Source organism: Procambarus clarkii, chromosome 73, assembly GCF_040958095.1.
Source record: "Procambarus clarkii isolate CNS0578487 chromosome 73, FALCON_Pclarkii_2.0, whole genome shotgun sequence".
NCBI lineage: Eukaryota > Metazoa > Arthropoda > Malacostraca > Decapoda > Cambaridae > Procambarus > Procambarus clarkii.
Genome location: NC_091222.1, coordinates 12,774,279 through 12,796,916, shown reverse-complemented (window position 1 = coordinate 12,796,916; position 22,638 = coordinate 12,774,279). Strand labels below are relative to the sequence as shown.

The 22,638-nt window shown below is 37.5% G+C and overlaps 1 protein-coding gene across 1 annotated transcript in view; it reads right to left on the bottom strand.

The window, feature by feature from the left end:
• Nucleotides 1–22,638, bottom strand: part of LOC123774194 (uncharacterized) — a 236,164-nt gene that overhangs the window by 89,689 nt on the left and 123,837 nt on the right. The window contains exons 4-5 of the mRNA XM_069312668.1: nt 13,268–13,475; nt 12,416–12,618 (exon numbers count right to left, since the gene is read on the bottom strand). Of these exons, the coding sequence (XP_069168769.1) occupies nt 12,416–12,618; nt 13,268–13,475 (411 nt within the window). The remainder of the gene's footprint in view (nt 1–12,415; nt 12,619–13,267; nt 13,476–22,638) is intronic.

The following is a 22,638-nucleotide window of genomic DNA, read 5'->3' as shown; positions in this document are numbered from 1 at the left end:
ATTGTGGAGGCAAACATCATGCCTGGAGCTGTGGTGGAGGCTGACTCCATACACAGTTTCAAGTGTAGATATGATAGAGCCCAATAGGCTCAGGAACCTGTACACCTGTTGATTGACAGTTGAGAGGCGGGACCAAAGAGCCAGAGCTCAACCCCCGCAAGCACAACTAGGTGAGTACAACCTGCTCTGCACGGAAAGAAAAAGTGCAGACAGCTCAGGCAAGGATGAGCACACAGACCAGCACTACATACACCAACACCAACGTCTGGAACACTCGTGCACAGCCACAGCAGACACCCACTCTCACAGAGCAAAATTTCCCGAATCTATTAATTCCAAATCAGAAAATACACAAAAATGCTGCAGAAATACAGCAAATGCAAAAGAGCAAAAAACAATTCCTTTCGGAATCAACACAACAGATATAGTTTTACCGAGGTCCAGCTGAAAACCATCGTGAAGATCATGGCAGAGACCATTATCAATTGCCTACAGATGACGCAGAACGCCTCACAGCACCAGACTCAAGAAATCACTTGTGTGATAATGGACAAGATCGTGCAGCAGACCACAGTTACACAAGAAATAGACAGTTTGAGACAAGATGGAGCACAAGAGGACAAACAACGCAACATGGACATACAGACTACCAAAACCAGTCAGATAGTCAAGACACCAGAAAATCAACATTTACATAAGCAACTGCAAGAAACCGTGACCACCCAAGATCAACAGAATCTTACAACACAAGAGACAGACAACAACAGCCAATGCAATCTGATATGCAACAACACCAACAAAGATGTATTGAACAGCAGAGATGCACAGGTTCCAACAACACAAGAAACTGTTCCGAGCAATCAATGCAGTCCGACATGCAGCAATACCAACAGCAAAGCGATGGACCACAGTTATGCACAGATTCCAACAAAGCCGGGGATGACCACAAGCAATCAATGCAGTCCGATTTGCAGCGACACGACATGCGTGGTGGAGAATATATTTATTTATTTATTTATTTATATATATACAAAAAGGTACATTGGGATTGTGAGGATACATAACAAGGTAATTACAATCTTTTAAAGCCACTAGTACGCGCAGCGTTTCGGTCAGGTCCTTAATCTAAGAAAATTTTAAGTAGGTAAATACTTGCAAAATTTATAAAAATGATAACAATTACATAACAAGAAAAACAAATAAAAGATTAGAGAAAATTGAAGGTATATTAAAGCACATAGGTAGCTCAGATTGATTGCATTGACAGCTTGAATGGTAGTGTAACAAAAATTAATGGGCGCAATTCAGCATATGGCTAGCACAGAAAAGAAGACAGCAATGAACACAATGATAAAGTTGTTTGGGTTAAGTACATAAAGATTGGAATATTGGGTAACACTAGATAGAGAGCAAATTTAAAGTTCAGTGTAGGAAACTACGAAGATGAAATTAGGTACTTTTTGTTTTTGTTTTTAAATGAGGCAAAAGTTTGACAGCTTTTCAATTCACTAGGGAGTGAGTTCCATAGACTAGGTCCTTTAATTTGCATAGAGTGTTTACACAGATTAAGTTTGACCCTGGGGATATCAAAGAGATATTTATTTCTGGTGTGGTGATAATGGGTCCTATTACATCTGTCCAGGGAGAGTTTCAGAGCATGGTTTGCATTTAAGAACAGGGTTTTATAAATGTAGTTGATACAAGAGAATGTGTGGAGGGAGTTAATATTTAGCAAGTTTAGGGATTTAAACAAGGGAGCTGAGTGTTGTCTGAAAGCAGAGTTTGTTATTATTCTGATAGCAGATCTTACATTAATCTCAACAACACTCAAGCATCAGGCGAAGTGGGAAGTAGACCTGGTGATCACCAGTGACCACTATGCTACTGTCACAACACTAAACATTGATATAGAGGTCGATTCCGAAGAGGAGTCCTACTCGAACAGGCAACACCAACCGAAACCGTCGTCTGGCCATTACGAAAACTGAGGTGGAAAATACAAGGTCTTGGAAATAAAAACCACACACTTCAGGAGAATGCAATCAGCACGAAAGCAGATATAATCGTTTTGGAAGAAACTCTTTTCCCAGCCACGAAGTCCTTCAGATTAGCCGGATATCAGCACTATGTTATACCGTATGAGCTGGGGGAGACAAAGAGGGTTAATGACCCTATTCAGCAACACCATACCCCAGCAAGAATTTTTTTTTTTTGAGATATATACAAGAGTTGTTACATTCTTGTACAGCCACTAGTACGCGTAGCGTTTCGGGCTGGTCCCTGGAGTACGGTCCCCACCGCGAAGAATCGTTGTTACAACCAAGTACACATTTTACTGTTGCGTTAAACATAGGCTACAGTTAAGGATTTGCGCCCAGTAAATCTTCCCAGGCCAAGATACGAATCCATGACAAAGCGCTCGCGGAACGCCAAGCGAGTGTCTTACCACTACACCACGGAGACTGTAGGCCTAGATAAAATAGACCCAGTTTCGTGTGGGGATGGAGTAGAGGTATTAGCAGTAGCAGTGAATTTGACTAATATTGAGCTCCTCATATACAACGTTTACAAGCCCCCAGACGTAAATTAGAAGCAGAGGCAGTGCTTACCTTGGCCACGCAAGAAAATGTAATTATTGCTAGTGATTTTGATGCTCATTATCAAGAGTTAAGTGTGACTGGACCAGCCAATGCAGATGGGCGCCATTTAGCTGAAGCTCTGCGAGAAGTACCTGAAATTACACTTCTGAACAATGGGGGAACCCACTCACATTCTAGGAGGTTCCCTTGATCTTACATTAATCTCAACAGCACTCAAGCATCAGGCGACGGGGGAAGTAGACCCGGTGATCACCAGTGACCACTATGCTACTGTCACAACACTAAACCTAGCACGACCTCCTACACCACCTGCACAACCTAGGTCGAATTTAAGAAAGGTCAATTGCAATATATACCAAGAAGAACTTGAAAAATTGTATGCAACATACACGCCACCTGAGGATTTGAACATATACGAGACCAATCTGCAGGAAGCCATTGCAGCTGCAGCAAACAAAGCTATTCCAATCATTATCACAGGAAACACAAAAAGAAAGAACTATTGGTTCTATAGTAATGAAGTTAAAGAACAGAACCACAGCGTCAACATCTTCAGAAAACTTCTCAAGAGAAACCCCACACCAGAAGGAAGAAGTCTGCTAAGAGCGGTGATATCTGAAGCAAGACGAGTTTTTCGAGAAGTAAAGGAGGCAAGATGGTTTGAGTGGTGTAAAACTCTAAATGAACATAGTAGTCTTGGCAAGATATAGGGTCAGATTAAAACTATATCAGGTCGACCAGCCCGAACACAGGCATGTATTCAACCATTGCAGGAGGCTGAGAGACTTGCTCTCCAATTTGCAGAAAGAACAGCGTCATATCAGCTTCCTGCAATGGTCCGAAGGCAGCAAGAACAATTAAAACAAGAGAGGTTGACAGTCATTCATGAGAGTATAGCTATAAATGACGAATGTGACTGTCCCTTCACCAAACAAGAACTAATCAGAACCAAAAAAGGTGGTAAGGACACTGCACCAGGTGCTGATAACATTACATACTCAATGATCGCAAATGCAGGTCCTGCTGGAGAACAAGGAATATTGGACGTCATCAATGCATCTTGGCAGCAAGGCACACTATCGACCTCTTGGAAGAAAGCAGACATCATACCGATTCCTAAGCCGAAAAAAACTGACAATTACAGACCCATTTCATTAACATCATGCATTAGTAAAACTGCAGAACGGATGGTCTTAAATAGGCTATTGTGGAAGACTGGAGACCTTCATAAACACATATTTGGCTTCACTAGAGGATTAGGTACTGACAACTGCATAGCAACATAACTAGGAACATGTAACTCAGGTCCAGCTATAGTGATCTTCCTTGATCTAGAAAAAGCATTCGAACTTGCAAGCCCGCAAGCAATTTTACACACCTTAGTTAAAAAAGGTGTAAAGGGAAATATGCTAGCATGGATTCAAGATTACTTAAGTCACAGATATGCCAGATTAAAGTTGCAAGGACAAGTGTCGGACTACCACTTGCATGAGATTGGGACTCCACAAGGAGGAGTCCTCAGCCTTAGTCTTTTTAACATCCTTATGGAAAACCTTGTTTTCATGACATTTACAGAAGGGGTTAAATTGCTAAGCTATGCTGATGATGTAGCATAAGTCATTACAGGTCCTTCACTTCTAAATAAAGCATAAGGTATAAAGTAACATTTGAATGCAGCGTTTTAGGGCTAAAAATATCTGCACAGAAGTCTAAGGCAATGAGACTAGGCGGCAACACTCCAGACAGGCACCTACGCATTCAAGACATTAACCTTCAGAGGGTTACACAATATCGATATCTCGGAGTGTGGATAGATTTTAAAATGACATTCAACAAGCAAATTCAATATCTAAAGGAGGAAGCAAAATCACGACTAAATATAAAGAGAGCAATCAAAGGGCACCGTCTAGGAGCCAGATACAAAGTGTTAAGAATGTTTTACATACATGCCGTTCGTTCCCTAGTTGATTATGCAGCGCCTGCCTTATTCACTCTTTCTCCTGGCCAGTGGGCAAACATTGAGGTTCTTCAAAACAATGCATTGCGAATCATAACAGGAGCTCCCAGATGGACTAAAATACTGAACCTAAGACTAGAAACCAAGCTAATATCGATTGAAATAAGGGTAAAATGGATTGCTGCGTGCATGCTGACCAAGATATTGACTAGACCTAGAATCAGTTCACTTAAAGATATAATCACTGGAGCACTAACTATAGACAGAAGAGTCTCTAATAGCAACAGGTGGACCCATTGGGCGATAAACACCATCAATACATTCGATATAACAAACACAGTCACTGAGAAGGGTGTCGACGAAATACATGCAGACTTTGTTATGCAAGCCCCTTGGGAATCTCCGCCAGCAGACTTTAAGATTATGGTTATTGAAGGAAAAAAAGAACCAGACAAATCCTCATCTGCTACGTAACATTGCACAGATGCATATAGAAGCAAACATGGCATACAACAGCTTCACTTACTTCACAGATGGATCAGTAGACCAGCAGGGACAAGAAACTGGAGCTGCATTTAAAGCAGGAAACTCTGTAAATAGTTGGAGGCTCTCAAATGGGTGTTCGACTTTACAGAGATGCTAGCCATTCAAAAGGCTTTGGAACATGCTCTTGCTGAACACCGACAACATGTTATCATATATACAGATTCGAGAACCGCCATTGAAACCTTGCAACAAGAACACATATGTGATAACATACATCTGATCACAAATGTCATATCATTAATGCAAACACTCAAACGACAAGGCCGACGGTTACTTATCAACTGGGTGCCAAGTCATGTGGGAATAATAGAAAATGACATTGCAGACGAAGCTGAAAAACTTGCAACTAAGAGAAGAAATGTAGACATTTACATACCACAGAGTCTGTCACAGATTAATAATGTAATTAAAAACAGAGAATGCAAAAGATGTACAGTGACCACAACACAGCAGTTGCAACATCAGGATCTGCGGGTTGGTACAAGAATTCAACCAACTACGAACCACTTAGTTTGATGAAAGGGAACAGTAGAGCAACAGAAGTACACTTACATCGCATCAGGCTTGGATACCCATGTGCATGGGAAATAGGCTTACAGGTTCCGGAAGATGAGAGGAAATATCAACACTGGAGAAATGCCCGACAGACCACTGGAACATTATCTAATGCAGTGCACAGTTACAAACCCATTAAGATTTGAACTTAGATTCAACAGAGCAGAAGTTGTTAAACACATAGGGCAAAATCATAGGGCGTCAATACGAGAAATAATTACTCATACTCCGCCCAAGTAAAACAGAAACAAGCAACACTTAGTGGGCCAGCCAGAGGCTTAGGGCCCGTGCAAGAATATCCCTGGAAAAAAACAAAGTTTCAACTCAAATTAAAACAGATTACCTCATACACAATGAAATGGACAGCTTTATCCTTTCATAAGAAAAAAATTGAAAAGTATATAAATTCAGGAAAACTTGGCTTATTAGGCAAATCGGGCCTTGCATAGTAGGCTGAGAATTGCATTCTGGCTACTAGGTACAATATATATATATATATATATATATATATATATATATATATATATATATATATATATATATATATATATATATATATATATATATATATATATATATATATATGTCGTACCTAGTAGCCAGAACTCACTTCTCAGCCTACTATGCAAGGCCAGATTTGCCTATATTTATATATATATATATATATATATATATATATATATATATATATATATATATATATATATATATATATATATATATATATATATATATATATATATGCGGAAAATCCACAGAGAAATATGAAATGAGGTGAACAATTCAGCTTGTTAAAGCCTTTGTCAACACCAGACTGACTGATTGAGTCAGTCTGGTGTTGACAAAGGCTTTAACAAGCCGAAACGTTCACCTCATTTCATATTTCTCTGTGGATTTTCCGCATATATATATATATATATATATATATATATATATATATATATATATATATATATATATATATATATATATATATATATATATATATATATATATATGTCGTACCTAGTAGCCAGAACGCATTTCGCAGCCTACTATGCAAGGCCCAATTTGCCTAATAAGCCAAGTTCTCATGAATTAGTTGTTTTTCCACTACCTAACCTACCTAACCTAACCTAACCTTACTTTTTCGGCTACCTAACCTAACCAAACCTATATAGATAGGTTAGGTTAGGTTAGGTAGGGTTGGTTAGGTTCGGTCATATATCTACGTTAATTTTAACTCCAATACAAAAAAATTGACCTCATACATAATGAAATGGGTAGGTTTAACATTTCATTAGAAAAAAAATAGAGAAAATATATTAATTCAGGAAAACTTGGCTTATTAGGCAAATCGGGCCTTGCATAGTAGGCTGAGAAGTGCGTTCTGGCTACTAGATACGACATATATATATATATATATATATATATATATATATATATATATATATATATATATATATATATGCGAACAAGCCTGAATGGTCCCCAGGACAATATGCAACTGAAAACTCACACCCCAGAAGTGACTCGAACCCATACTCCCAGGAGCAAACGCAACTGGTATGTACAAGACGCCTTAATCCACTTGACCATCACGACCGGACATAATGAGGTGATAGCCGAGGCTATTTGAACCACCCCACCGCCGGCACTCGGATAGTAATCTTGGGCATAGCATTTTACCAAATCACCTCATTCTTTGGGGCACACGTGAGGAACACAAATGCGAACAAGCCTGAATGGTCCCCAGGACAATATGCAACTGAAAACTCACACCCCAGAAGTGACTCGAACCCATAGTTAGCCTCGGCTATCACCTCATTATGTCCGGTCGTGATGGTCAAGTGGATTAAGGCGTCTTGTACATACCAGTTGCGTTTGCTCCTGGGAGTATGGGTTCGAGTCACTTCTGGGGTGTGAGTTTTCAGTTGCATATTGTCCTGGGGACCATTCAGGCTTGTTCGCATTTGTGTTCCTCACGTGTGCCCCAAAGAATGAGGTGATTTGGTAAAATGCTATGCCCAAGATTACTATCCGAGTGCCGGCGGTGGGGTGGTTCAAATAGCCTCGGCTATCACCTCATTATGTCCGGTCGTGATGGTCAAGTGGATTAAGGCGTCTTGTACATACCAGTTGCGTTTGCTCCTGGGAGTATGGGTTCGAGTCACTTCTGGGGTGTGAGTTTTCAGTTATATATATATATATATATATATATATATATATATATATATATATATGTCGTACCTAGTAGCCAGAACTCACTTCTCAGCCTACTATGCAAGGCCCGATTTGCCTAATAAGCAAAGTTTTCATGAATTAATGTTTTTTTGTCTACCTAACCTACCTAACCTAACCTAACCTAGCTTTTTTTGGCTACCTAACCTAACCTTACCTATAAATATAGGTTAGGTTAGGTTAGGTAGGGTTGGTTAGGTTCGGTCATATATCTACGTTAATTTTAACTCCAATAAAAAAAAATTGACCTCATACATAGTGAAAAGGGTAGCTTTATCATTTCATAAGAAAACAATTATAGTAAATATATTAATTCAGGAAAACTTGGCTTATTAGGCAAATCGGGCCTTGAATAGTAGGCTGAGAAGTGAGTTCTGGCTACTAGGTACGACATATATATATATATATACAGTATATATATATATATATATATATATATATATATATATATGTCGTACCTAGTAGCCAGAACTCACTTCTCAGCCTACTATTCAAGGCCCGATTTGCCTAATAAGCCAAGTTTTCCTGAAATTATATATTTACTATAATATTTTTCTTATGAAATGATAAAGCAACCTTTTTCTCTATGTATGAGGTCAATTTTTTTTATTGGAGTTAAAATTAACGTAGATATATGACCGAACCTAACCAACCCTACCTAACCTAACCTAACCTATATTTATAGGTAAGGTTAGGTTAGGTAGCCAAAAAAAGCTAGGTTAGGTTAGGTTAGGTAGGTTAGGTAGACGAAAAAACATTAATTCATGAAAACTTGGCTTATTAGGCAAATCGGGCCTTGAATAGTAGGCTGAGAAGTGCGTTCTGGCTATTAGGTACGACATATATATATATATATATATATATATATATATATATATATATATATATATGTCGTACCTAGTAGCCAGAACGCACTTCTCAGCCTACTATGCAAGGCCCGATTTGCCTAATAGGCCAAGTTTTCATGAATTAATTGTTTTTCGACTACCTAACCTACCTAACCTAACCTAACCTAACTTTTTCGGCTACCTAACTTAACCTAACCTATAGAGATAGGTTAGGTTAGGTTAGGTAGGGTTGGTTAGGTTCGGTCATATACCTATGTTAATTTTAACTCCAATAACAAAAAACTGACCTTATACATTATGAAATGGGTAGCTTTATTATTTCATAAGAAAAAAATTAGAGAAAATATATTAATTCATGAAAACTTGGCTTATTAGGCAATTTGGGCCTTGCATAGTAGGCTGAGAAGTGCGTTCTGGCTACTAGGTACGACATATATATATATATATATATATATATATATATACATATATATATATATATATATATATATATATATATATATATATGTCGTACCTAATAGCCAGAACGCACTTCTCAGCCTACTATGCAAGGCCCGATTTGCCTAATAAGCCAAGTTTTCATGAATTAATATATTTTCTCTAATTTTTTGCTTATGAAATGATAAAGCTACCTATTTCATTATGTATGAGGTCAATTTTTTTTTATTGGAGTTAAAATTGACGTAGATATATGACCGAACCTAACCAACCCTACCTAACCTAACCTAACCTATCTTTATAGGTTAGGTTAGGTTAGGTAGCCGAAAAAGTTAGGTTAGGTTAGGTTAGGTAGGTTAGGTAGTCGAAAAACAATTAATTCATGAAAACTTGGCCTATTAGGCAAATCGGGCCTTGCATAGTAGGCTGAGAAGTGCGTTCTGGCTACTAGGTACGACATATATATATATATATATATATATATATATATATATATATATATATATGTCGTACCTAGTAGCCAGAACTCACTTCTCAGCCTACTATTCAAGGCCCGATTTGCCTAATAAGCCAAGTTTTCCTGAATTAATATATTTACTATAATTTTTTTCTTATGAAATGATAAAGCAACCCTTTTTTCTATGTATGAGGTAAATTTTTTTTTATTGGAGTTAAAATTAACGTAGATATATGACCGAACCTAACCAACCCTACCTAACCTAACCTAACCTATATTTATAGGTAAGGTTAGGTTAGGTAGCCAAAAAAAGCTAGGTTAGGTTAGGTTAGGTAGGTTAGGTAGACGAAAAAACATTAATTCATGAAAACTTGGCTTATTAGGCAAATCGGGCCTTGAATAGTAGGCTGAGAAGTGCGTTCTGGCTATTAGGTACGACATATATATATATATATATATATATATATATATATATATATATATATATATATATAGATGTCGTACCTAGTAGCCAGAACGCACTTCTCGGCCTACTATGCAAGGCCCGATATGCCTAATAGGCCAAGTTTTACTGAATTAATATATTTTCTCAAAGTTTTTTTCAGGTGAAATGATAAAGCTACCGATTTCATTATGTATGAGGTCAATTTTGTTTTTATTGGAGTTAAAATTAACGTAGATATATGGCCGAATCTAACCAACCCTACCTAACCTAACCTAACTTATCTTTATAGGTTAGGTTAGGTTAGGTAGCCAAGAAAGCTAGGTTAGGTTAGGTGAGGTAGGTTAGGTTGTCGAAAAAGAATTAATTCATGAAAACTTGTCTTTTTAGGCAAATCGGGCATTGCATAGTAGGCCGAGTACGACGTTCTGGCTACTAGGTACGACATTATATATATATATATATATATATATATATATATATATATATATATATATATATATATATATATATGTATATATATATATATATATATATATATACTGTATATATATATATATATATATATATATATATATATATATATATATATATATATATATATATATATATATATATATATATATATATATATATATATATATATATATATGTCGTACCTAATAGCCAGAGCTCACTTCTCAGCCTACAATTCAAGGCCCGATTTGCCTAATAAGCCAAGTTTTCATGAAATAATATATTTACTATAATTTTTTTCTTATGAAATGATAAAGCAACCCTTTTCTCTATGTATGAGGTCAATTTTTTTTTATTGGAGTTAAAATTAACGTAGATATATGACCGAACCTAACCAACCCTACCTAACCTAACCTAACCTATATTTATAGGTAAGGTTAGGTTAGGTAGCCAAAAAAAGCTAGGTTAGGTTAGGTTAGGTAGGTTAGGTAGACGAAAAAACATTAATTCATGAAAACTTGGCTTATTAGGCAAATCGGGCCTTGAATAGTAGGCTGAGAAGTGCGTTCTGGCTATTAGGTACGACATATATATATATATATATATATATATGGTTTCGTGGAAGACATCATAAGAAGGAAAGTGAAACGCCATGCAACCTCTGAAGAAACAAGTAACACAACACATATACCCCCTATTAGACTATTTTACAGGAACTTCTTTTCCACAACCCATAAATCGGAGGAAAGGGTCCTGAAAGATATTGTCAGTAGAAACGTTATCCCTACAGACAGAAATCAGAAGATACAACTGACGATTTACTATAAAACCAGAAAAACGGCCAGCCTACTCATGAGAAACTCTCCTGACACAAAGCAGAACGCTTTAAAAAAGACCAACGTCGTCTATGCCTTCAAATGCCCTCTTGGGGACTGTAAGCCTCAAAAAACCCAGTATATAGGCAAGACAACAACATCTCTTTCCAGGTGTTTAACGATGCATAAGCAACAGGGCTCCATTAAGGAACATATAATCTCTTCCCACAAACAAACCATCACCAGAGAAATCTTAGCAAACAACACAGAAATCATCGATAGATACAGCGATAGCAGACGGCTTGACGTCTGCGAGGCACTACACATCAAGAAGTCAACACCAGCAATCAACAGCCAATTAATGCACAACTATATTCTACCCACTTCAAGACTCCGCTCCAATATAGAAGCATCAAGAAATATGGGCCAATGGGCTTTCTACAATTACTTCCATTCAATACCCATTGTTACGTGTTCTGTCTTGTGTTTGAATTTAATACCCATTCAATACCCATTGTTGAAAGTTTGTTTTCACCTCATCCACCTCACCCAAATGTAGATATAAAATCGAAAATGTGTAAGCTCTATTCAGTTTCAGTTGTGTGTTTGTAAACTAAAGTCTTTGAAAATGTTATAAGTTTTACGAAACACGCTCAAGTTTCGCGTCAGACTAGAAATAAAAATGAATTTTGGAGAATTGATCTTTGAATTACCATCAACAGTGAAATGAAACGTAAGAAAGATCGAGAAAATTCGTGTTAGAATTATTAATCTTACTTTTTCGGTCATATTTAATAATATATGTCTACAGGAAAGACTGCTACCAAAATATACTAATATATATGTATGTATATATATATATATATATATATATATATATATATATATATATATATATATATATATATATATATATATATATATATATATATATATATATATATATATATATATATATATATATATATATATATATAAATATAATACCATATAATAAAAAATCCAAATTGTATCCTGGAATCTGGAGATTATATATCATATACCCAAGAATACTTATAACAGCATCATAATAATAATGTACCTCAACAGGGTCAGCAAATGGAAGAGATGAATCTTCCAGGATGTGTAGCAGATCAAGAGCCCCGTCAACCGTAGAAGGCCCATTTATCACCAACACGGTGGGCTTTTTATATTCAGCAAGAGCTGCATCAATCTTCTTCTCTGAGAAAGTGTCTCCTATCACTAGTTTGGCGCCACTGTCTTCCAGCTGCCGAAGGATTTCCCCTGTGTCGCAGCCAGACTTACAGTAAACAATCGGAATCTTATATGGGTTTCCTAAATGAATGCATTTTATTCCCATGAAAATGTTTTCTGTAAGTTATATCTTGTATTACAGACGAACTTATTTTACAATTAAAAAAACAAAGAATACAAACAAGTGAATGAAACGCATATTTAAAGTATCATGTGAAGCCTAGCTCAAAAACTTATTAAACCTAAAACATTTTTAGCTAATATGGTCAATGGAAATTAGACATGTGATATTATGAGAAGATAATTCTGGCCACAATCATTTTCACAAAGAAAAAAAATAAATTTGATTAAGAGTAACAAAAAAGGTTTAACCTAATATAATGTGAAGTTGAAGAATAATTAATCATAATATTTGAAATTAAATATGTTTGTATACAAAAATATCTAAGATGAATTTAGATTTTTATTAATCAAAATATATCATCAGTCCTTCAGGAAAAGATTTGATTTGTGTTGATTATACAAATAATTTTCCAAAGGGAATATAAACATTTTATTACAAAGAATAATGCAATTCCGATTCCCATTTACATTACAGGATTTTGTCAAGTAACCTATATATGCATTCAAAGTTTACTACTATAAATATGGCATAATAGAGCACACTGGTATTGCTTGCCTGGTGTATAAGTAGGGTTGACACCAGTGACAATGGCTCCAATGCTTATGGCTCCCAGCATAACAATGGGATATTCTGGACAGTTGAGCATTATAATTGCTACAAAGTCACCTTTCTTGATGCCCAGTTTGTTCAGCATGCCCGCCCACCTGGCTATGCGGTCCACCAGCTGAGAGAAGGAGTACCTCCGGTGCGTCACTCCACACTCCTGTCAAGTCTCTTCATAAAATATTTGCATCGAATAACTAAAGTAAAGAACTATTAAGTATATTTATCATTTATGTAAAATATTTAGAATTATTTATATTAACAAATATTTTTCTCATATATATATATATATATATATATATATATATATATATATATATATATATATATATATATATATATATATATATATATATATATATATGCAAACAAGCCTGAATGGTCCCCAGGACTATATACAACTGAAAACTCACACCCCAGAAGTGACTCGAACCCATACTCTCAGGAGCAACGCAACTGGTATGTACAGGGACGCCTTAATCCGCTTGACCATCACGACCGGACATAAGGAAGTGATAGCCGAAGCTATTTGAACCACTTCCCCGCTGGCACTCGGATGGTAATCTTGGGCATAGCATTTTATCAAATCACCTCATTCTTTGGGGCACACGTGGGGAACACAAATGAAAACAAGCCTGAATGGTCCCCAGGACAGGTCGTGATGGTCAAGCGGATTAAGGCGTCCCTGTACATACCAGTTGCGTTGCTCCTGGGAGTATGGGTTTGAGTCACTTCCGGGGTGTGAGTTTTCAGTTGTATATAGTCCTGGGGACCATTCAGGCTGGTTTGCATTTGTGTTCCTCACGTGTGCCCCAAAGAATGAGGTGATTTGATAAAATGCTATGCCCAAGATTACCATCCGAGTGCCGGCGGGGAAGTGGTTCAAATAGCTTCGGCTATCACTTCCTTATGTCCGGTCGTGATGGTCAAGCGGATTAAGGCGTCCCTGTACATACCAGTTGCGTTGCTCCTGGGAGTATGGGTTTGAGTCACTTCTGGGGTGTGAGTTTTCAGTTATATATATATATATATATATATATATATATATATATATATATATATATATATATATATATATATATATATATATATATACATATATATATATATATATATATATATATATATATATATATATATATATATATATTATTAAATATGACCGAAAAAGTAAGATTAATAATTCTAACACGAATTTTCTCAATCTTTCGTACATTTCTTTTCACTGTTGGAGGTAAATCAAAAATCAATTCTAAAATTCATTTTTATTTCTAGTTTGACGCGACACGAGCACGTTTCGTAAAACTTATTACATTTTCAAAGACTTTAGTTTACAAATACACAACTGAATAGAACTTACGCATCTCCGACTTTGTTTATATCTGCATTTGAGAGAGGTGGATGGGGTGAGGTGGCATTAATAGGGTATTAATTTCATCAACACAAGACAGAACAAGAGGTGGCATTAATAGGGTATTAATTTCATCAACACAACACAGAACACGAAACAATGGGTATTGCATAGAAGTGATTGTAGAAAGCCTATTGGTCCATATTTCTTCATGCTTCTATATTGGAGCGGAGTCTTGAGGTGGGTAGAATATAGTTGTGCATTAATTGGCTGTTGATTGCTGGTGTTGACTTCTTGATGTGTAGTGCCTCGCAAACGTCAAGCCGCCTGCTATCGCTGTATCTATCGATGATTTCTGTGTTGTTTACTAGAATTTCTCTGGCGATGGTTTGGTTGTGGGAAGAGATTATATGTTCCTTAATGGAGCCCTGTTGCTTATGCATCGTTAAACGCCTAGAAAGAGATGTTGTTGTCTTGCCTATATACTGGGTTTTTTGGAGCTTACAGTCCCCAAGAGGGCATTTGAAGGCATAGACGACGTTAGTCTCTTTTAAAGCCAACCAGCCAAGCTAGCAACAGGAATAATGCGGCTGTCTCCCCCTTAGGGGCTACCGGGGGGAGTACCGACCCTCCCTGCGTCAACAATAACAAACCTTCTCAGCTGATTGAAGCGTCGTCACTGACTCGAGCCCTACAACAGTTATGTAACCATATGGAGCAACTTAAACGAGCTGCCTCCCCATGTACTGACTTTAAGCGTCCCGCTGATAATCCATGGCTCAGATTATTGACTCAAATACATGATGACCAAAAGTCTATAATCCGAGAGCAGTCGAACCTGATAATGAAGCTTCAGAGTGATGCTTTGGCAATGCACAAGGCTAACCAAGATCTGTCTGCCAGAGTCGGCCACCTCGAACATGAATTAAGCTCTCTTCGGATCTCGGTTACTAACTTTAAACCAGCAGAAACCTCTAAGAAGCAAGAAGAGATGTTACAAAAGTTAGAGAACCACTTTAACTCCCTACAACAGCAACAAACTGCAACCCAAGACGAATCAGACCAACTTAAGCTCCTTGATTCTGTCATCATCTCATCACAGGATTTTCCCCATGAAACTGACAGAGAAGACTGTACTGCCATCGTGATCCAGGAATTGCGTACTAAGTTGAATTATTCAATCGAAGCAGGAGACATTAAGTCAGCTTATAGAGTGGGTACCAAATCATCTGGTGCAAACAACAGAAGGATACGCGTGAAGTTGGATAGCTGCTCCCGCAAGTCAGACCTTATCACTGCTGCAGTCGCTAGGAAATCCAAGGTTTATGTGAACGAATGTCTTACCAGATTCAGACAAAATCTCTTATTTAAACTACGTGGAATTCGCAATAGATCCACTGCTATTAAACATTGTTTTGTGCGCGATGGTAAAATAATAGCTAGGAAGACTGACTCTGGAAAAACTTATGTCATAACCACTGAAGCACACCTCACTTCTTTCCTGGATGACTGTGGGATATCAGCTGAATAACCAGAACATAATTTGTAGTCTCACATACAACCAAAGTGTACTTAAGCTCTGCCTTTCCTTTCCAAAGGTGTTTATTTTTATTTTTATTTTAATTTTTACTTTATTTTTTGTTTGTCATCTTTGCCTGTTTTATACTCTTAATTATTTGTTCTTAGTTAATCCCCTTGTCACTGAACCTAGGGCTTTTTATTACCCTGTTAATTAACCATTACTAAGCTAATTATCTTCAAGATCATTTTTTTATGATTATTATTTTTCTTATTATTTTTTATTTTACATTTATATTGTCAGTCTCTACTGATTTTTTGTGTTTTATTTTATGTAACTTCTGTGTCCTCCCTGGCTATCTATTGGATCTTTATTTTACTTCTAAATTGTTACTATTTTATTGTATCTGCTCTTATTCTTGTGTTTTGCTTTATCGTGTATCTTGTATCGTGATCCCTCTGCATCTCTATGCACACTGATATTGATCCTGATCAAAATCTTCTGTCTCATATCTATACCAACCAGCACATTGATCATCATTATTGTAAGTATTTCACAGCACACCAGGCTAAAAACAAACTCCAAAATAGCACCTATCTATCAGTTTATAAACAAAATGTTAGATCACTTGGTAAACATTTTGACGATTTAAATGCACTACTCACAGCACTAGGTACTAACCTATCGTTCATTATTTTAACAGAAACTTGGCTAAATAAAGACTATACCCAACTCTACAACTTAGCTGGTTATAAAGCCATTCATAACTGTAGGCCTAATAAAAAAGGTGGTGGCACAGCTATATATTACCGAGATACATTTATCTGCAACAGTGTTATTAGTGACAGAGATGACTACTGTGAATATACTTTTGCTCAGTTTACAATTAAATCCCTTAAATCCTCTTTGACTATTGGAGCCATCTATAGATTTCCTAATACTAACATAGCTTCTTTCTCAGACAACCTAAGGAATCTTATTATAAACAACAATCTCAACAAAAACCACATCATTCTGGGAGGAGACTTTAATATTGACCTGGGTCAACAAAACTGCTCTCAAGTTGACTATTTCCTTAACAGCATGAACTCCTGTATGCTAATCCCCACTATCACCAAACCTACCCGAGTCACTCAAACATCAGCCACTACCTTGTACCACATATGGACAAACATAACAGCTCCCCTTGTATCTGGTATAATCTACGACAGAACAACTGACCACTATCCTACCTTTCTCATAGCGAACATGGACATAACACCACCAAAAAGCAAGAAATTTTCATTTAGGCTACACAGTGAATCAGCTTTAGACAATCTTACAGAGGCACTTCACAATATTAACTGGGATTCTGAATTCAATAATACCCATGATATAAATTCATTAGCTAACCTCTTCCTCTTCAAAACTCTAAGCCTCTACAACCTTCATTGTCCCCTTCTTACAAAGCAAGTAACTGACAAAAGATTAAACAATCCATGGCTCACAAATGGCATTCTCAACTCAATCAACAAGAAACATGAATATGAAAAGAAAGTTAGGATTGGCCTAGTTTCAAAGGAAGTAGCTAAAAGGTACTCATCAATGCTTACCAGTATCATAAGAAAGGCAAAACTTGCATATTATGTGAATAGATTCAATGAAGCAAAAGGCAACATGAAAAACACTTGGAAAACTATCTCTAGTATCCTAGGAACTAAACAACACTCACATAACCAAATAAAACTCTACAAGGATGGGGATATACCGTCAACTGATTTAGAAATGGCAAATGAATTTAATAGTTTCTTTTCATCGGTTGGTGCTAATCTTGCCAGTAAAATCCCACAGACTCAGACACATATCTCTCAGGCAGCTATCCAAACTCTCTTCTCCTTTCACCAAACAGCCCGGCAGATGTTGTGTCCATCATACACTCTCTAAAAACCAAGGCAGGGAACACCAGTGAAATTCCGTCCATTGTGTACAAGAGAGCCTCCCATGCCCTTGCCCCACCCATAGCACTACTGTTCAACAAATCTATAGAGTGTCATACCTTCCCTGATATCCTCAAAAAAGCAAGAGTAACGCCAGTCCATAAAGGAGGCAATCCGGCGGACATAAACAATTATAGACCAATATCAAATCTACCCATTCTATCAAAAATATTTGAAAAAATTATTGACAAACAGCTCTATTCCTACCTCGTAAAATTCGACATACTCAGCCCCTGCCAGTTTGGCTTCCGGTCCCAAAAGAGTACCAATGATGCAATCATTAGTCTCCTTGACATTATCTACTCAGCCCTTGACAAAAATGAGTTTCCGATTGGACTCTTCATTGACCTAAGAAAAGCCTTTGATACTGTTAATCACAACTACCTCTTATTTAAACTCCAGCATTATGGAATCCGAGGCCTTGCCCTTGACTACATCCGATCCTATCTTAGTGACAGACACCAATATGTAACCATCAATGATACAACTTCTTCCACTCTACCAATTACCGTTGGAGTGCCACAGGGCAGCATCTTAGGACCTCTTCTATTTCTTATATATATAAACGATCTGCCTAATGTCTCTAATATTCTCAAACCTATATTGTTTGCTGACGATACTACCCTTATCTACTCAAACCTCAACCCACATACACTAAATAATGTTGTGAATAATGAATTGAAAAAAGTCCACTTATGGATGTCAACGAACAAACTAACATTAAACATCGAAAAGACTTACTACATCTTATTTGGAAGCAAATCATCAAATGCAATTCAGCTAAAGATAGACAACATTAACATCAGTAATAAAAATGATGGCAAGTTTCTTGGCCTATTCCTAGACAAGAGACTCAACTTCAGCACCCACATTCAACACATAACTAAGAAAGTCTCTAAGACAGTTGGTATACTCTCCAAAATCAGATATTATGTTCCTAACTCTGCTCTCCTCTCACTATATTATGCACTAATCTACCCCTATCTTAATTATGGTATCTGTGCATGGGGGTCTACCACTGCAAACCACCTTAAGCCCATCATCACACAGCAAAAATCTGCTATCAGAATAATAACTAACTCTGCTTTCAGACAACACTCAGCTCCCTTGTTTAAATATCTAAACTTGCTAAATATTAACTCCCTCCACACATTCTCTTGTGTCAACTACATTTACAAAACCCTGTTCTTAAATGCAAACCATGCTCTGAAACTCTCCCTGGACAGATGTAATAGGACCCATTATCACCACACCAGAAATAAATATCTCTTTGATATCCCCAGGGTCAAACTTAATCTGTGTAAACACTCTATGCAAATTAAGGGACCTAGTCTATGGAACTCACTCCCTAGTGAATTGAAAAACTGTAAAACTTTTGCCTTATTTAAAAGCAAAACCAAAAAGTACCTAACTTCATCTATTTAGTTTCCTACACTGAGCTTTAAATTTGCTCTGTACCTAGTGGTACCCAATCTCCTAATTTTTATGTAATATCAAACAACCTTATCATTGTGTTCATTGCTGTCTTCTTTTATGTGCTAGCCATATGCTGTATTGTGACTACCAATTTTTGTCAACTACCATTCAAGCTGTCATTGCAATCAATCTTATATTGTTTCTGCTGTATTGTGCCTACCAATTTGTTGTCAACTACCATTTTAAGCTGTCATTGCAATCAATCATAGCTACCTATGTGCTTTAATATACTGTACCTATAATTTTCTCTCATCTTTTTTTTTTTTTTTCATTCCATGTAATCTGTTATCATTTTTTTGTCTATAAATTTTGCAAGTATTTACCTCCTTAAAATTTTCTTAGATTAAGGACCTGCCCGAAACGCTGCGCGTGCTAGTGGCTTTACAAGACTGTAATTACCATAATTGTATCCTCACATTCCTTATGTACATTCTTGTATATGCATAAATAAATAAATAAATAAAAAGCGTTCCGTTTTGTGTCTGGAGAGTTTCTCATGAGTAGGCTGGCCGTTTTTCTGGTTTTATAGTAAATCGCCAGTTGTATCCTCTGATTTTTGTCTGTAGGGATAACGTTTCTATTAACAATATCTTTCAGGACCCTTTCCTCCATTTTATTAGCTGTGGAAAAGAAGTTCCTGTAAAATAGTCCAATAGGGGGTATAGGTGTTGTGTTAGTTGTCTCTTCAGAGGTTGCATGGCTTTTCACTTTCCTTCTTATGATGTCTTCGACGAAACCATTGGAGAAGCCGTTGTTGACTAGGACCTGCCTTACCCTACAGAGTTCTTCGTCGACTTGCTTCCATTCTGAGCTGTGGCTGAGAGCACGGTCGACATATGCGTTAACAACACTCCTCTTGTACCTGTCTGGGCAGTCGCTGTTGGCATTTAGGCACATTCCTATGTTCGATTCCTTAGTGTAGATACACTACACTCGTTTCTACACTAAGGAAACGAACATAGGAATGTGCCTAAATGCCAACAGCGACTGCCCAGACAGGTACAAGAGGAGTGTTGTTAACGCATATGTCGACCGTGCTCTCAGCCACAGCTCAGAATGGAAGCAAGTCGACGAAGAACTCTGTAGGGTAAGGCAGGTCCTAGTCAACAACGGCTTCTCCAATGGTTTCGTCGAAGACATCATAAGAAGGAAAGTGAAACGCCATGCAACCTCTGAAGAGACAACTAACACAACACCTATACCCCCTATTAGACTATTTTACAGGAACTTCTTTTCCACAGCTCATAAAACGAAGGAAAGGGTCCTGAAAGATATTGTTAATAGAAACGTTATCCCTACAGACAAAAATCAGAGGATACAACTGACGATTTACTATAAAACCAGAAAATGCCAGCCTACTCATGAGAAACTCTCCAGACACAAAACGGAACGCTTTAAAAGAGACTAACGTCATCTATGCCTTCATATGCCCTCTTGGGGTCTGTAAGCTCCAAAAAACCCAGTATATAGGCAAGACAACAACATCTCTTTCTAGGCGTTTAACGATGCATAAGCAACAGGGCTCCATTAAGGAACATATAATCTCTTCCCACAACCAAACCATCGCCAGAGAAATTCTAGTAAACAACACAGAAATCATCGATAGATACAGCGATAGCAGGCGGCTTGATGTTTGCGAGGCACTACACATCAAGAAGTCAACACCAGCAATCAACAGCCAATTAATGCACAACTATATTCTACCCACCTCAATGTAACGGGGGGTGGGGGAAATAGCTCTATCTTGTCCATTATTCCACCCCCCAGTTAACTAACGAGGCCGGGGGAAACAGCTCTCTCTAGTCCGTTATCCCGTCCCCAGTTAGCTAACTATTCTAGAGAGACCCTCCAGAGTTCCTAAGGCAGCCTCTCTCGTTCAACACCTTGTAACCTAGGTATTTGACTACCTAGGTGCTAAGACTTCAAGGCGCCGTAACTGGACCAGCTACCCGAAACTCTAGAGAGAACTCTAGAATACAGAATCATTGCCACAAACGTATAAGAGAAAACGAGAGGAAAGAAATGAATAGTGAAGTAATTAGTGAGGGTTTGGGGTGAGAGGGAGAGAGGTGGGAGGAGCGAGGAGGGTCATTAGTTGAAAGTGAGAGTTAAGAGAAGGGTGGAGGGAGAGGTGTAGATAGGTAGAAGTAGAAGAGTAGATAGTAGAAGTAGAAGAGTAGATAGTAGAAGACGAAATGCTGCCACCATCCATTCTAGACCACTACATACAAGACAAGGAATGGAACTTGTCTGTATCAAAATATTCTCAAAAGATGTTATCATGAGTTCATTATTAGTATGTTCCCTCTGTACCATGTACTCCTTAAAATCAGGGAACCAATAATCCCCGAGGCTTTCTCACCTCAACTCTAAGCTCTAGGGAACCAAGTTAAACACCATTTAAATAATAAATTCATAATTATATTTCCCATGAAGTATCATAATTTAGCAATTCAATTAAAATGTTCCAGTTAATATGCAAAGTGAGTCATCATCCAAGAATTCGAGAACCCTACAACTTGACTGCCCCTGATCATCACACAACATATGTAAACACGACCAAGTCACCTTAATGTTCACTCACCGAGTACTGAGTCTAAGTTGAATAGAGAGGGGGGGGGGGGTCTGTAGCTTGACAGAGACTGTCTCGCCCCTGCCGGCCGACAGCCTCCCTGGTAGGGACGTCTTCTCTCTCTCGTCTGCTGCTCTGTCTGTTAAATCTTTTTGCTGGATAGCTCTCCGAGTTTATATTGGGGAACCTAGTAGCTAACTCCGCCCACAAGTAGATAGCCTCCGGCACTACCAAGCCACTCCTTAAACGTCGGCATGTTTGAAGGCTACCCGGCTCCAACTAAGAGATTAGTAGAAGCAAGGTGAAATTCGCATGATCTGACCTCAGGTCACTTTGGGTCATTAACGCTTAGAGGTGTGAGATCTCAGGCAGACAACTGGCGCCTTTCCAAATCCGTCTGTGACTCATATTCTATATATATTTTAAATA